Here is a 15,878-nt window from a genome sequence, read left to right as displayed (position 1 = left end):
TATTGACTATGCGTCGTTCAGGATAGGGCTTGATGGAAAGTGGAAGCCACTAGCCCTGCAGGCGACGACTTGGCCTCGAAACGTCCGCTATCGTGAATTTGTCAACCGGAGCAACACGACGTGGAAACCAGAATGTTGAACAACACATTACCGACCATTGAAGATTTTGGTTATCTTGTTTATTTAGAATTATTAGTGTTTATTTCCAAATGCAACAATGTGATAAGTGTTATATTTTTGTCCTGTACGAAATTTATTGTTATATTTTTGTCCTGTATAAAATGTAAATTTTATAATTGTAACTAGTATAAGGAACCACCATTGGGGCCAAGGGGTCTGTTGGTGTAAATAAATAAATAACAGAAAAAAAAAACCTGTTTTAATCCACCTAGAGGTGCAATTGTGCCTTTCTCATTTCTCCAAACTAGGATTTAATAGCTGGTTCGTACAATATAACATTATGGAAATGTCTTTCATTCTTATTACACTTGGTAAGTATATATAAGAGCACCTTTTTGCATTCATCGTGGTATCGGTTTGAATCGGAGTTTTCTATGTGATCGCACTCCACAACCCGTAACTCCGGAGCTGGAAGTCGGATGGAGATGGAATTTAATATCAGTTTCCGGGGACGCAACACCTTTCATTTGAGACTAAGTTGATCAAATCGTTCTAGCCATTTTCGAGAAACCAATATAACCGTTATTCTGAATTTGGATGCTTCCGGATCCGTCGATGGTGGCCAGTGTGGCCAAAGAGACTTTGAACGACTGTTGGTGACCTAGATCTACAAATTCAACAGTTGTGTTTACATTTTGGAAAAAAATCACTTTTTTGCATTCATCGCAGAATTCGTTAGAATCACAAAATTCAACAGCAGCTGATGGACCTTTCATTTAAAATCAAGTTTGTCAAAATCGGTTCAGAAAATTCCGAGAAACCGATGTAAACAAATCAACAAATTTTGATTTGTAACCATACTCTTCAACTCGTAATCCGGAACAAGATGTCGGTTGAAAATGAAATACAATAGCAACCTATGGGAATATTATACCTTTCATTTAAATCTTAGTTTGTAAAAATCGGTTCAGCCATCTCCGAGAAACCGATGTGGACATTTTGTTAACAAATCCGCACAAACACACACATACATACATACATACATACAGACAAACATACATACATTCATACATACATACATACATACATACATACACACATACATACACACAGATATTTTGCGATCTCGGCGAACTGAGTCGAATGTTATATGAGACTCGGCCCTTCGGGCTTCGGTTAAAAAGTCGGATTTTGGGGCAATTGCATAACCTTTCTATAGGAGAAAGGCAAGAGAATAATATTTAATTAGCTTAATCAGTATGAGTTCAATGTTATCTTCATGTCATTATATTTTGAAATGTTGGTGGAATGGGTTTGAAAGTGGAGGGAATGGGGGGTTAGTAGAGTGGGAGTGGAGGATGCGTCAGAAATCCTTCATCTTATTTCGGTATACGGGGTGGATGAAGGAAATGCGGGCGTGAGGGTGGTCCAAGGGGAGGGGAGTGATGAAGGAGGGAGGTGTAAGGGCAAGGAGGGGGGGAGGGGCGGCGACGCAATACTCAACTGCTTATTTTGCCTTCCATTTGAGACTTGGCTTGAGAAAATCGGTTCAGTCATCACCAAAGAACCGATGTGACATTAATTGTGGAATATGCCCGGAATTCCGGAATCGTCGATAGTGGACAATATATTCAAAGAATGTTTGATTGGCAATTAGTGATCTAGATCTGCGATTAGAAGTAATTTGGTGACCATTTCAATAGTTTTTAGCCTCTGAGGTATTACGATTGTACCGATTTATATGGGAAATTCCAGTGTATCCTTACTAACACCCCTGTAACTCCGGAAGCAAGAGTCAGAACCGAATGAAATTCAGCAGCAGTCAACGGTATTATCTTTAATTTGAAATCAATTTTGTGAAAATCGGTAGAGAATTCGTTGGGGAATGGGTGTGATATTAGCTTAGGAACTTGGCGGGTTCCCCGGGGGCGTCATGAACCGTCATAGGTGGCCAATGTGGTCAAAGCTGCTTTAATTGATCATTAGTGATCCAGACCCGCAAACTAGAGTAATGTTACTGCAATTTTAATATGTTTTACATCATTTTAACATCATGGTGGTACCAGTTTATATGGGAATTTGCTGTGTGACCGCACTCTTCAACCCGTAACTCCGGAACCGGAAGTCGGATCAACCAAAAATTCAATAGCAGCTTATGGGACCTGGCGTTATACCTTTCAGATGAAACTAAGTTTGCGAAAATCGGTTCAGCCATCTCTGAGAAAATTGTGTGCGTTTAAATGACACACACACATACATACACACACATACACACACACATACATACATACACACAGACATTTGCCGATCTCGACGAACTGAATCGAATGGTGTATGACACTCGGTCCTCCGGGCCTCGGTTAAATTGCATAGCCTTTCTTTATATGAGAAAGGCAAAAACGTTCAGAGTAAATTTAAAATTGTTTAAATGTTATGGATTCTCCACTGCTGACCCCGTTTATTAACTGATTAGAAAAACAATTGAGAGTATTTGGATAAAAAGTGCAAAACTATCCGAATTATAATGAGAATGATCTTAGAAACTACTATTTAGAAGAATGAGATAAAACTAGTGGTCAGCATTCCAATACGATTGAAAACTGTAATTACAAACAAAAGCTACCACATTGAATATTTATTATAGAAATTTCAATTGATTTGATAAAAATATATGTTACTATGTTTTAATTGCTGCAAGGTTCTACTGTATCGATTTTGTTGGCTATTTTCGGCAAATTTGAGATTAAGAGAAACGAAAGCAATGAAATTGAAAGACGGATAGGTATTCTAGGGCGAATCAGTTATAAACTTAGAACGGAAAACTAGAACTAGGCAGGCTCATATGGGCATGATCGAAAGGAAATGTGAAGAATTCTTTGCCTTCTGCAGAGTAGGAGTTGGGCGTTGCACCGAAGTCTACCGCATGGTCTATGGTAGAACATAACCCAAGCAACATTCAAAGTTTTATAGCACGCTACAAGGGTAATCTAAGTTTTATGAGTGGCTATAAAACTACCATAAAACTTCAAATGTTACCAGGGAACTCATCATCATGTTTTACCGCCGACGCCGGCAAAAAATTCTTCACAAATCCTCGCCTAGAACGACCATGCGATCATTCTTCTCCCTTTCTGCTAGCATCTAGGCGAGGATTTGTGAAGAATTTTTTGCCGGCGTCGGCGGTAAAACATGATGATGAGTTATGTTCTACCATAGACCATGCGGTAGACTTGGGTGCAGCGCGCAAATCCTACTCTGCAGAAGGCAAAGAATTCTTCACATTTCCTTTCGATCATGCCCATATGAGCCTGCCTAGTTCTAGTTTTCCGTTCTAAGTTTATAACTGATTCGCTCTAGAATACCTATCCGTCTTTCAATTTCATTGCTTTCGTTTCTCTTAGTCTCAAATTTGTCGAAAATAGCCAACAAAATCGATACAGTAGTACCGTTAGCCGGTCAGTGAAGTAAAGCAGTGTTCTTCTAGTAAGCCGTCTGGATACCGTTACCTACACAAGCTAAGTACTAGTTTTCGTTACCCCTTCTTGGTTGTCTTAATAACGTGCACTGGGCAATAGGCCCGTGCAAAAATGACTTCCCCTGACGACGGTTCATCAAGGTGAGATGGACGTCGAAATAAAATCGGCTCCCCGGCTCAAGGTATATCCGAGCTCGGCCACCGGGCCATTTGTGATCTTCTTTCGGACCAAAGAAAAAAGTGTTTGAATCTGTTGCAGATTTCTCGAGTTCTGACAGATCGGTATTCGGCCGTGACAGAAATATCGAAAATTCGCCCTAATAAGCTTCGGGTGGTGGTTAACAGTTCAACTCAGGCAAACGATATTGCTGGCTACGAGCCCTTTACGAGGGAGTACAGGGTTTATATTCCAGCTAGCAGGGTTGAAGTCAGTGGGGTCGTTTCCGATTCGAGTCTGAATTGCGAGGACTTGCTAAAATATGGGACTGGATGTTTCAAAGACCCCATGCTTAAGCCAGTGAAGATACTGGAATGCAAACGTTTGCATTCAGCATCAGTCGCAGCTGACGGCAAGAAAACATACGTCAACTCAGACTCTTATCGGGTGACCTTCGCCGGCTCTGCCCTGCCCAATTACCTCCTCTTTGACAAGGTTCGTCTATCTGTTCGCCTTTTTGTGCCGCGGGTCATGAACTGTACTAATTGCAAACAATTGGGACACACAGCCTCCCATTGTAGCAATAAAGCCCGCTGTGGGAAATGCGGTGGGAATCATGCGGATGATTCCTGTGGTAGAGATGTCGAAAAGTGTCTCTACTGTGGGGAAAACCCACATGATCTCCCTTCATGTCCCGTGTACAAACAGCGCGAGGAAAATCTTAAGCGTTCTCTTCCAAGCTTCGTCGTAAAGGCCAGAAGGTGTCTCTTCATGGTCCCCCTAAAATAACTACTCAAGGAAGTACTGGTGCAAAACCGAAGTAAGTCGCTCCCGGTCTCAGTAACCTGAGCTCAGAAAAGGAGTTCCCAGCACTTCCAGGAACATAAAAAACCCCAGGTGTTCCCATATCTCAGCCAGAGAAAGAAAAGAGTGCTGGCTTAATAAATTTCTCTGACATTGTGGACCGTTTTTTTACAGCGTTAAACATTTCTGACCCCCTTAAAAGTATCTTGATAAGCTTTCTCCCCGCAGTAAAAACATTTTTGATGCAGTTCACTGCGAAATGGCCCCTTCTTTCAGCGATTGTATCCTTCGATGGCTAATTCATCGAACGAGGTCAAGGATTTAATCACTGTCCTACAGTGGAATTGCAGAAGCATTATCCCGAAAATCGATTCGTTTAAAATCTTACTAAATAATTTGAAATGCGATGCATTTGCCCTATGCGAGACATGGCTCACTTCAGAAATAACCCTACACTTCCACGATTTTAATATTATTCGCTTGGATCGAGAAGACTCTTACGGAGGAGTACTTTTGGGGATCAAAAAGTGCTATTCTTTCAATCGGATCGACCTCCCCTCGACACCAGGCATTGAAGTTGTCGCTTGCCAAACCAGAATTAAAGGCACCTTTGCATTGCTTCCACCTACATCCCCCCTAGAGCCTCAGTTAGCCACCGACGGCTTTGCGATATTGCGGAACTCCTCCCCGCACCGAGGCTAGTTTTAGGTGACTTCAACTCCCACGGCACGGCATGGGGTTGCCTTCATGACGATAATCGATCTACCCTACTCCATGAGCTTTGCGACAACTTCAATATGACTATTTTGAATACGGGTGAAATGACACGGATTCCTGCTCCTCCAGCGCGACCGAGCGCCTTAGATCTGTCCCTCTGCTCGACATCGCTGCGGTTAGATTGCATGTGGAAGGTAGTCTCTGATCCCCACGGCAGCGACCATCTGCCAATCGTAATTAATATTGCTAACGGTTCAGAGCCACCGAATACAATCAATGTTTCGTATGACCTCACACGAAATATTGATTGGAAGAGCTACGCGTCCGCGATATCCGACAAAATCGAGTGCACTCAAGAGCTTCTTCCGTAGGAAGAGTACGGGTTCCTGGCTGGCTTGATTCTCGATACCGCGATTCAAGCTCAGACTAAACGCGTACCAGACGCGAACTCACGCGGGCGTCCTCCCAATTCATGGTGGGACAAAGAGTGCTCAGACGTGTACGCGGAGAAGGCCGCTGCGTATAAGACCTTCCGGGATGACCGGCTGCCAGCTAGCTACCGACAGTACGCGATGGCGGAAACGCACATGAAGAGTTTGATAAAAGCCAAAAAACGTAGCGACTGGCGCCGGTTCGTCGACGGACTAACGAGAGAAACATCGATGAGCACTCTTTGGAGTACTGCCCGGCGCTTACGAAACCGAAATAGTACTAATGAGAGCGTGGAATATTCAAACCGTTGGATATTCGATTTTGCCAAGAAGGTTTGTCCGGATTCCGCCCCGGCACAGAAGATCTACCGCGCCGCGTCCCCTCACAATAACGCGAACGAAACACCGTTTTCGATGGTGGAGTTCTCACTTGCTCTCTTATCATGTAACAATAAAGCCCCAGGGCCAGACAGAATCAAATTTAACTTGTTAAAGAATCTGCCAGACTCTGCCAAGAGACGCTTGTTGAATTTATTTAATAAGTTTCTTGAGGGTAATATTGTCCCTCATGACTGGAGGCAAGTGAAGGTCATCGCCATTCAAAAACCAGGAAAACCAGCCTCCGACCACAACTCGTATCGACCGATTGCGATGCTGTCCTGTATCCGAAAGTTGTTCGAGAAAATGATCTTGTTTCGCCTCGATAATTGGGTTGAAGCAAATGGCTTACTGTCAGATACACAATTTGGTTTCCGCTAAGGCAAAGGGACGAACGATTGTCTTGCGTTGCTCTCAACAGAAATTCAAATGGCTTATGCTAGCAAAGAGCAGATGGCATCAGTTTTCCTAGATATAAAGGAGGCTTTTGATTCAGTTTCTATCAAAATTCTTTCTGAGAAGCTGCACCAGCATGGTCTTTCACCGACTCTAAACAACTTTTTGCTAAACTTACTGTCTGAAAAACATATGCATTTTTCGCATGGTGATTTATCGACATCACGAATTAGCTACATGGGTCTTCCCCAGGGCTCATGTCTAAGCCCCCTTCTCTATAACTTTTACGTGAATGACATTGACGAATGTCTTGTCAATTCCTGCACGCTAAGGCAGCTTGCAGATGACGGTGTGGTCTCTATTACAGGTCCCAAAGCCGTCGATCTGCAAGGACCATTGCAAGATACCTTGGACAATTTGTCTGCTTGGGCCCTCCAGCTAGGTATCGAGTTCTCCACGGAGAAAACTGAGCTAGTCGTATTTTCAAGGAAGCGTGAACCAGCGCAACTACAGCTTCAATTAATGGGTCAAACTATTGCTCAGGTTTCAACTTTCAAATATCTCGGGGTCTGGTTCGACTCTAAAGGAACCTGGGGATGTCACATTAGATATCTGAAACAGAAGTGCCAGCAAAGGATCAACTTTCTCCGTACAATAACCGGAACATGGTGGGGTGCCCACCCAGGAGACCTGATCAGGCTGTACCAAACAACAATATTGTCGGTGATGGAGTACGGGAGTTTCTGTTTCCGCTCCGCTGCGAACATACATTTCATCAAACTAGAGCGAATCCAATATTGTTGTTTGCGTATTGCTTTGGGTTGCATGCACTCGACACATACGATGAGTTTAGAAGTGCTGGCGGGCGTCCTTCCGCTGAAAAATCGATTTTGGGACCTCTCATATCGATTGCTCATCCGATGCGATATCTTGAACCCGTTAATAATTGCAAATTTCGAAAGGCTTGTCGAGCTCGATTCTCAAACCCGATTTATGTCCTTGTACTTTGATTACATGGCACAAAATATCAATCCTTCTTCATACTATCCCAACCGTGTCAATCTCTCAATCTCTGCTTCTGATTCAACTGTATTCTTCGACACATCCATGAAAGACGAGATTCGTGGAATCCCGGATCACATACGTCCGCAAGTGATCCCAAGCATCTTTCATAGTAAATTTGGAGAAGTCGCCTGCAACAAGATGTTTTACACCGACGGGTCAAGCCTCGACGGCTCCACTGGCTTCGGTATATTCAATCAAAACCTCACCGCCTCATTCAAACTCAATGATCCTGCTTCAGTTTACGTCGCAGAACTTGCTGCTATTCAGTATACCCTTGGGATCATTGATACTTTGCCCACCGATCATTACTTTATTGTCTCGGATAGCCTCAGCTCAATCGAGGCTCTCCGTTCAATGAAGCCTAGAAAGCACATTCCATATTTTCTTGGGAAAATCTGGGAGCGCCTGCGTGCTTTATCTGTAAGATCGTACAAGATTACCTTAGTTTGGGTTCCCTCGCATTGCTCCATTCCAGGTAATGAAGAAGCGGACTCTTTAGCTAAGGCGGGCCCTTTACAAGGTGACATATATGAAAGACCAATTAGCTTCAGCGAATTTTTCAGTATTACTCATCACAGAACCCTCGAAAGTTGGCAAACTTCATGGAGCAATGGTGAACTGGGAAGGTGGCTACATTCGATAATCCCTAAGGTATCGACGAAACCTTGGTTCGGGGGGATGGATGTGGGTCGGGATTTCATTCGCGTGATGTCTCGGCTCAAGTCCAATCACTACACGCTGGACGCACATCTCCGGCGTATTGGGCTCGTGGATAGCGGTATCTGCGCTTGTGGCAACGGTTATCACGAAATCGAACTTGTTGTCTGGGCATGCGCCGAGTACTGTTCTGCCAGATCTCAACTATTCGATTCCCTTCGGGCCCGAGGAAGATCACCCAATGTCCCGGTTCGAGATGTACTAGCAAGCCGCGATATTCTCTACATGTCCCTTATATACACGTTCCTCAAAACCATCAATATCCAAATTTAAATGCCCGTATCTTTTCTCTTACCATTCCCAGAAGTGCCCTCTTCCGCCTACCGTACCCCAACGATGGTTTGATACGACTCCAAGACGAGACAAAACATCTGTCGAATGAACCAACAACACGAGATCTACAGTACAACATCACACGCGCAACGCGGTGTGTTTCCGATCCGTATCTGAGCCGTACTACGAAATCGTCTGGAGGAACCCCTGCCGGCTTGAGGAAAACTGCCCGGCGTCCCAATACTTGATACATCCGTTCGAATGTGTAATCCTGGTCGTTGATTCCTGATGCCGGAAACTGAAAGTTTATATTCCCCCCCCCCCCCCCCGTTCAGCCTTGTCCACCCTCTCTCCCATGTCTCTGATACACAGATGTATGACTTCACCCCTTCTCCCCTTCAATATCTTCCTAAAACTTATGCGTCCCCCTATCTTCTAGTTTTAGTTGATCAATCCGTTCGAATCTGTAATCCTGACCGTTAATTCCTGATGCCGGAAACTGAAAGTTTATATCTCCCCCCTCCCCCTTCAGCCTTGTCCACCCTCCCTCTCATGTCTCTGATACACAGATGTATGACTTCACCCCCTTCTCCCCTTGAATATCTTCCCAAAACTTATGTGCCCCCCTATCTTCTAGTTTTAGTTGATCAATATTTAATCTCGTTAAGAAATGCACAACAGTACCACTACTTTAAAATAGCCCTAATTAATTCCCCCTAATCTTGAACAACTCTCTCTAGTTATTTCTAGTTAATAAGCTTGTAAAATGTTCCGCTTAGTTAATAATTAATTTCTCCTACAATCTCCCTTCTAAAAATCATAAAGTGAATTACTATAAAAAGAACACACAAAATGATCCGTCCCCCAAGTCTTACGAATATTATATTATACCCTCTTTTATATGTATAAGTTAGCTGTAAAGTTTTTTTTATTTTCATTATATAAAACAAAATACTATTGAAATGTGTAACCCCCTAGTTCAAAATGTAAAACAATGAAAAAATGGCACCTTTAAGCTAACGCATACGTGCCTTATCAAATAAACAAATTGAAAAAAAAGTAGTTCAATCACAATAGGATCGGTGCGACACCGATAGCTTGGTGTGGATTGAATGCATACGTCACGGCTTGATGCTAGCAGAAAGGGAGAAGAATGATCGCATGGTCGTTCTAGGCGAGGATTTGTGAAGAATTTTTTGCCGGCGTCGGCGGTAAAACATGATGATGAGTTATGTTCTACCATAAACCATGCGGTAGACTTGGGTGCAACGCCCAACTCCTACTCTGCAGAAGGCAAAGAATTCTTCACATTTCCTTTCGATCATGCCCATATGAGCCTGCCTAGATCTAGTTTTCCGTTCTAAGTTTATAACTGATTCGCTCTAGAATACCTATCCGTCTTTCAATTTCATTGCTTTCGTTTCTCTTAGTCTCAAATTTGCCGAAAATAGCCAACAAAATCGATACAGTAGAAAAAATATATGTACTGTACGAATATGAGATTGCGTGTATCTTTATTTTTGGAATAATGAGTTTTTGTAGTACAAAGATAATTATTGTATCTTCCCTATGCTATCTAGTAAACTATTTCTACATAAATAAAATGTGTCGTAAACTAATGTTTTACTTGTAAAATGCACATAAGCATTCCGCATAGCGGTGTACGAAAATGAGATTGTGTCACTGTACATATTTTCCGGTATATTTTCTTTTGCACAAGCCGGACAGCCCGCTACAGCGACACATCACTGCTGCTGCTGCCAGAACAGTAGCCAGACCGAGTACATTTTTCGGACAGCAGTAAAATACATTTTTGTATTGCTGCTGTACTCCGGCTGCACGGTAAGAGTAGGCGTGTTTCGAAATTCAACATTGCTCAACAATTGGTCATCGATGACCAAATTGTTGAGTTAAACATGGCCGCCGCGATTTTTTTCGGTGAGCAAAAGAGAAAGTTTTACTCTGTTGTGATACAAAACTTCGGATGCAACATTGCACGTTGGAGAGCTGCGACACCCATTCCGCTCTCGCTGCTAAAGCTTAGTATGCACCTCTTGCGAAATGAGGTCGCGAAATATTTTTCCTTCTTCCGTGCGGAATTTTGACATTTGCTCGCGAAAACTAGTCTGTGTGTTTACTGTTAGATGTCGCTTTTGATAACTGAAAAACGACATCAGCTGTTGTTTGTTTATTTCTTTTTTATATTTCTGCTGTGATTTGAATGTTTTAACTGGTGTATTTTATTAATTCACCACTGATGTGTATGTAATCGGTGATAATTGTAGAGCTATTTGCCATTCATGAAGCTATCAGGGAAGTGACGTACTCAGCGTGAATTATGTTTCGAGCATGATTAATCATAATGCTTATTTGTGACCAAACCAAATTTATTGCAATTATCCGAATCGTAAGTCTAAATTGGCGTGTGACCATTAAGAAGCATACAAGTCTCGGGTAAACTATTTTTCGAAACACGTTTCGGAATCCGGAATGGATTCCAGCGCAAATATAACAACCAACTCCGACTCAATCTGTTTCAGGTCGAACTAAACCCTAAGCTTCAAACTTTGGGTGACGTTAAAAATCGATTATGATAACAATGGCTACTACTAAAGGTTCTGGAAGACTCAGCGAATGCTACCAATAATCAATACAGATGCAAACCTATTTTTGGTATAACAATTGTGAGAATCAGAGTTGCACAAAATCATGATCATCACTTTTTCTTCAAAATGTACGCAAAGCTTCAGTCACAAATCAAAATGATCGTCTTTTTCAGTTGAGAGAACTTGAGCAACCGAAACTGAGCATAGTGAGTACCAACAACAGTGACGAGGGAGAGTGAGAAAAAAATGACGGGGCGCAGACAGCCGAGTCAAGTGACAACACACAATGATAATTTCTCTTTCCTTTTTGTCTACCACGCGAATTCAACAAGCGTAGTTTTTATTCACTAAATAATCACCATATACGATTCAATCACTAGCCAGTCCTTATTGACCCTTCGCAATTGCCTTAAATTCGATCAAAATCATAGTACATACTGATAGTTAAACTTGAACATGCTGATAGATAAACTTGAAAGTTACTTATAGCTTATATGTTCCTGAATTGGTAGTAATGCATGTTATTTTTTGACCTGGTTTACTGCAGAAATATTAATCAACAGACAGAGCATATTTTTAACTAACCGAACACATCAACATGATCAAAACACAACATATATTTCTTTTGATTTCCTTGCATTTTAACCCTGCCTACTGTGTTTGGGTGCTCTAGACTGTGAATAAACAGAAGTTAGTTTTATGTTATTAGGGAATCCCATAGAATGTAGAATGAATATTATATGATTGAATATGACATTAAATGAGCAATTTACGTGGCTTACAACTCCTATCAAAACGGTGACGGAAAATGAAAGACAATATTTCTCAAACAATTTTCGGTTAGCAACCAAACCAATTGTTTAATAGGTAATGTATTTGAACTATAATATTGAATTCAAGACTTGCATCGTGCAGAATTTAAAATTCCCTTTGCTGGGCCTAATGACAATAATTTTCAAAACTGACTGTCATCGAGAGGCTTCAGTCAAACTGAGTGAACAAAAGAGCGAAAAGACAGAACATTTTTTTTCGCAAAGGCACTCACGTAGTATGACTGACACTATATGGTGCTGTCACAGTGCGAGAACTTATACGGAAAGAGAGTCGAATATGAGTACTTGCGACCGTGTAGGAAGGTTTTCTGTTTACGGTTACCGAATGCAGCACTGGTGAGAATCGCAATTCAAATTTATTGCCATAAATAATTCGTGGTAATTCTAATTACATGAAACACTATAAAAGGCTAGAGAAAAGATTAAAGGAATCCCGGGGAAGTTTTTCATAGTCTGAATCGTCATTCCAAATCACTGGATTATATTATATAACTAAATTGGTCACTTAACGAAACTGATGGTCAAACGAATCGTCAACCAATCGGATCAACAACTGCTGTACTTCAAGAATTCCGTATGTGCTATAGCACGTTTACTTAATCACCATGCTGCTTTTTATATGCTAGACGGTGGGTGCCGGTATGCGTGAATGCGTTTGCGACCGGGTTTGTATTATCGCGAAGTTCTCAAGCGTTGCTATGTGATGCGCGAGTTTATGTGACGTGTCTAGTAGTGCATTCATAATCATTGAGTATTGTATATCAAATATAAAACATTGATCATTAAATACTAAATATCGCGCATTGAATATCAATATTGAACATTTAATATTACATTTTATGTATTAAATATCAAACGTTAAATATTCAATAATAAGTAATTAATATAAAATAAAAATATTAAATGTTAGATATTAAATGCACTGAATACCAGATTTTATCAGCCCCCGATTTTGTCACCCTCATATGAAAATTGATAGTTGGTAGTTTGATGGGCTCTAGCAGTCGAACCAAGTTGAATTCGAGTAAATCCATTCTTGGGCATATTTTTCTTATCTTAGGGATCCAAAATATGCAAAATTAAAAATCTGATTTATTTTTTAAATTTTGCACTATCAGACCCGCTTAACCCATTATAACCCAGCTATGTTAAAACTTTTGGTAATTTATAAAATACTTCGTGAGCCCTCATATTATGCCGGATTAAGTATGGGAAAAATAAAATAACCCGTTTGGAACGCTTTGGTGCGAAAAAAACTAGCATATGAAATTTCATACGCTGGGCTGATAGGGTATCAACTAATTATTACAGAGAAAATTCGGCTCATATCTTTATATTTAGCATAAAATCGAATAATATCTTCAACCTTGCGAGAAAATTCATTTAGCAGCTTTTTTGAATGATTTTAACACTTCTCTCCTCTCTCATGCCGTTTTGTTGGTTCGTTGCATCAAACCATCTTTTCCTTAAACTATGTAATTATTTTAAGAAAAACATTTTCTTTACATAAAAATTATTCTGGTTAGAACCAGGCATGATTTGCAACGTATAAGGCATTTGTTAGCCTTGAATGCACTGCTTCAACGTTAAAATCAACGAGAAAGTTGTGAGTTCCCTCCGGGTCCTAGACAGGAAATAATTTTACCTTAGGAAAAAAAGATATCGGCTCATCTTAGCGTATGAAATTTCATACCACGAACTACCGGGACAATTTTCGCAATTGGGCAATAATGAAGGAATAAATAAATGTAAAAATATACTAAATTCAAACCCAGTCGCCTTGAATCGCTTCAAAGCATATATCAGTTAAGATATCTTTTTGTGTTTTTATAGCTGTGTTCTGTCTTCTTGGAATTTTGATTCACATAATGAGCAAAATATTTTTCATCTTCTGCCTCAAGGTTAGTCTTTCGGATAATTTTTCCACCGCTTTCTCTACTGGCCGTTCAACGACAAAATAAAATAAAAAAACAAAGTCGTGTTCTTAAAAGTCGATTTAATTGAAAATTAAATGCACATTTCACGAAAGAGAAACTTTGCTCATCAACATAAGGAAACCAACTCTACCAAATATTTAAAAAGGGCTTATCTGCAAAACGTAAACATTGAGAAAATTGTCAAAGGTCAGATTCATTATAATCCTATTTGGAAAATCGATACTATTTTATTTCTTTTGATTGCGCATATTGCTACTACTTGTATACCTCACACAAAAAATGTTATTCAAGTCTGATATTACACCGAAAGTTAGACGAATTAACTGAATTCTAATTTGATGGTCAGATTGACCCCACTGCACATCATAAAATCAGATTGGCCCTGTATGTAAATTATGGAAAAGAGGTTATAAGTCTTTTACAATCAGTTATAATACAATAATACGTTATAATCCATTTAATACGACTCTATTGCTAGTTAGGCACTTTCCAATCAGTTAGGTCCTTTCATAATCAGTTTGGTCATAAAAATCAATAAGTAAAATCTCTATCAAAATTCTTCATAATCAACTGATGCGTTATGTACATGCTCGGGTAGATATTTGTTAATGGAAAACATGAAAATTCAATTTGTTACATTTTGCAGTAAGGCCCTTTTCAAATGTTGGGATAGAACTGGGTAGAGCTAAATAAAATTATAAATTCAGAATCGAAACAAGTTTGACCCAAAAAAGCTCCAATGCCGTTCACCAGTAGCTGGTCGAAAACACTTTACGATCCGATCTTTTCATTTTCGTCCGAGATCTCCGCGACTAGCAACTGAATCTTTCCGGAAATGTTTTTCGATTGATCTGCAAATCATTATGCTTCGATTACTGTCCACTAGGTTGATGGTGATTCCGTTCTGTTACAGAAACGGAAAGAAATACAATCTATAGGATCACAAGAATGAGTCACACTTACCGAATCTACCGGTGTGTCTAATTCGATGTAGATACGTTTCGCAATCGGCTCGTCCCTGCTGATCCATCGGCAGGTCGAAGTTGACGACAATGGTCCCCTGTTCGACGTCGATACATAAGGCGAAAGAATCTCTCTGTAACCTGGTGCTGTAGCCAGAATCAAGTGGCGGAACTTACCCCTGGACAAAACGTTCATTATAATCTGTACCTTCTGTAGTCCGGTTCGGAATTCATACAGAGCGTCCAACCGTTGCTCCACCGTTAGATCACCGGACAGTACCGCTACCGAGTGACCATCCTGGGACATCCTGCCGGTCAACCAACCGGCCGTTTTGCGTACCTGTTTCGATCCATTAACAGTTCCGAAAATAAGTTTACTTGGAGTTTACAACTGTCCTATACATCATATGACAGAAAATGATCGCTTGTCCGACGGTAATCACACAATTTCTCGTCCTGGTTGCGGCACTTGACGTAGTACTGTTTGATGTTATCGAGTGATTCTTTCTCCCGCGCCAGCCGAATGACGATCGGATTAGGTACGATGTACTCTGCGAACTCCATCACCTCACGCTCGTACGTGACCAAGAACAGCGACCATAACACCCGCCTCGTCCAGTACAAAAAGGGAAAACTTCTAGGTCGTACGTCCTGAACTTTATACCCCAGTCGATTAGCTTGCCGGGTGTTCCGATGATGATATGATTAGTCAGCTTCGCCCCTTTGACGATCTCTTCACCGCGAACGGCGTAAGGAAGTTTGATTTCCGGACAAAACTTTTGTATTTTGGCAGCTACTTCCCCCTTTTGAATTGCCAGCTCATACGTGGGGGAAATACAAATCACCTGCAGATAGTTTTTTAACTGATGGACTCAACTGAGCATTGCCAGCACGAAGGCAGCGGTTTTTCCTGTTTCCGACTGACTCTGGGCGATTATATTCCGTGGCGGACCGCCCAACAGAGTAGGTAGAGCCGTCTCCTGATTCTTGGAAGGGGCGTTGAAACC

At 41.1% G+C, this 15,878-nt stretch overlaps 1 protein-coding gene across 1 annotated transcript; it reads right to left on the bottom strand.

Annotated features, from left to right (window-relative positions):
• Positions 1-14,400: 14,400 nt before the first annotated feature.
• LOC131692859 (DEAD-box helicase Dbp80-like) lies at positions 14,401-15,544 on the bottom strand. Its single transcript, XM_058980195.1, has 3 exons — positions 15,274-15,544; positions 14,873-15,211; positions 14,401-14,813 (listed from the first exon to the last, which is right to left on the bottom strand). The coding sequence occupies exons 1-3, from the start codon at positions 15,433-15,435 to the stop codon at positions 14,697-14,699; spliced, it is 618 nt and encodes a 205-aa protein (XP_058836178.1). The 5' UTR covers positions 15,436-15,544; the 3' UTR covers positions 14,401-14,696.
• Between the last annotated feature and the right edge of the window lie 334 nt (positions 15,545-15,878).

This window comes from Topomyia yanbarensis, chromosome 3 (genome assembly GCF_030247195.1).
Source record: "Topomyia yanbarensis strain Yona2022 chromosome 3, ASM3024719v1, whole genome shotgun sequence".
Classification (NCBI taxonomy): Eukaryota; Metazoa; Arthropoda; class Insecta; order Diptera; family Culicidae; genus Topomyia; species Topomyia yanbarensis.
The sequence above is the reverse complement of the archived record's forward strand: the minus strand, read 5'-3'. Positions and strand labels throughout refer to the sequence as shown.

Bases quoted from the DNA above. Each gene is read 5' to 3' on its own strand.
- LOC131692859 (XM_058980195.1), bottom strand. From the start codon at position 15,435: ATGGAGTTCGCAGAGTACATCGTACCTAATCCGATCGTCATTCGGCTG. The intron at 15,212-15,273 runs GTATAGGACAGT...GGATCGAAACAG, and splicing joins ATCATTTTCTGTCATATGAT to GTACGCAAAACGGCCGGTTG. The intron at 14,814-14,872 runs GTAAGTGTGACT...TTTCTGTAACAG, and splicing joins TAGACACACCGGTAGATTCG to AACGGAATCACCATCAACCT.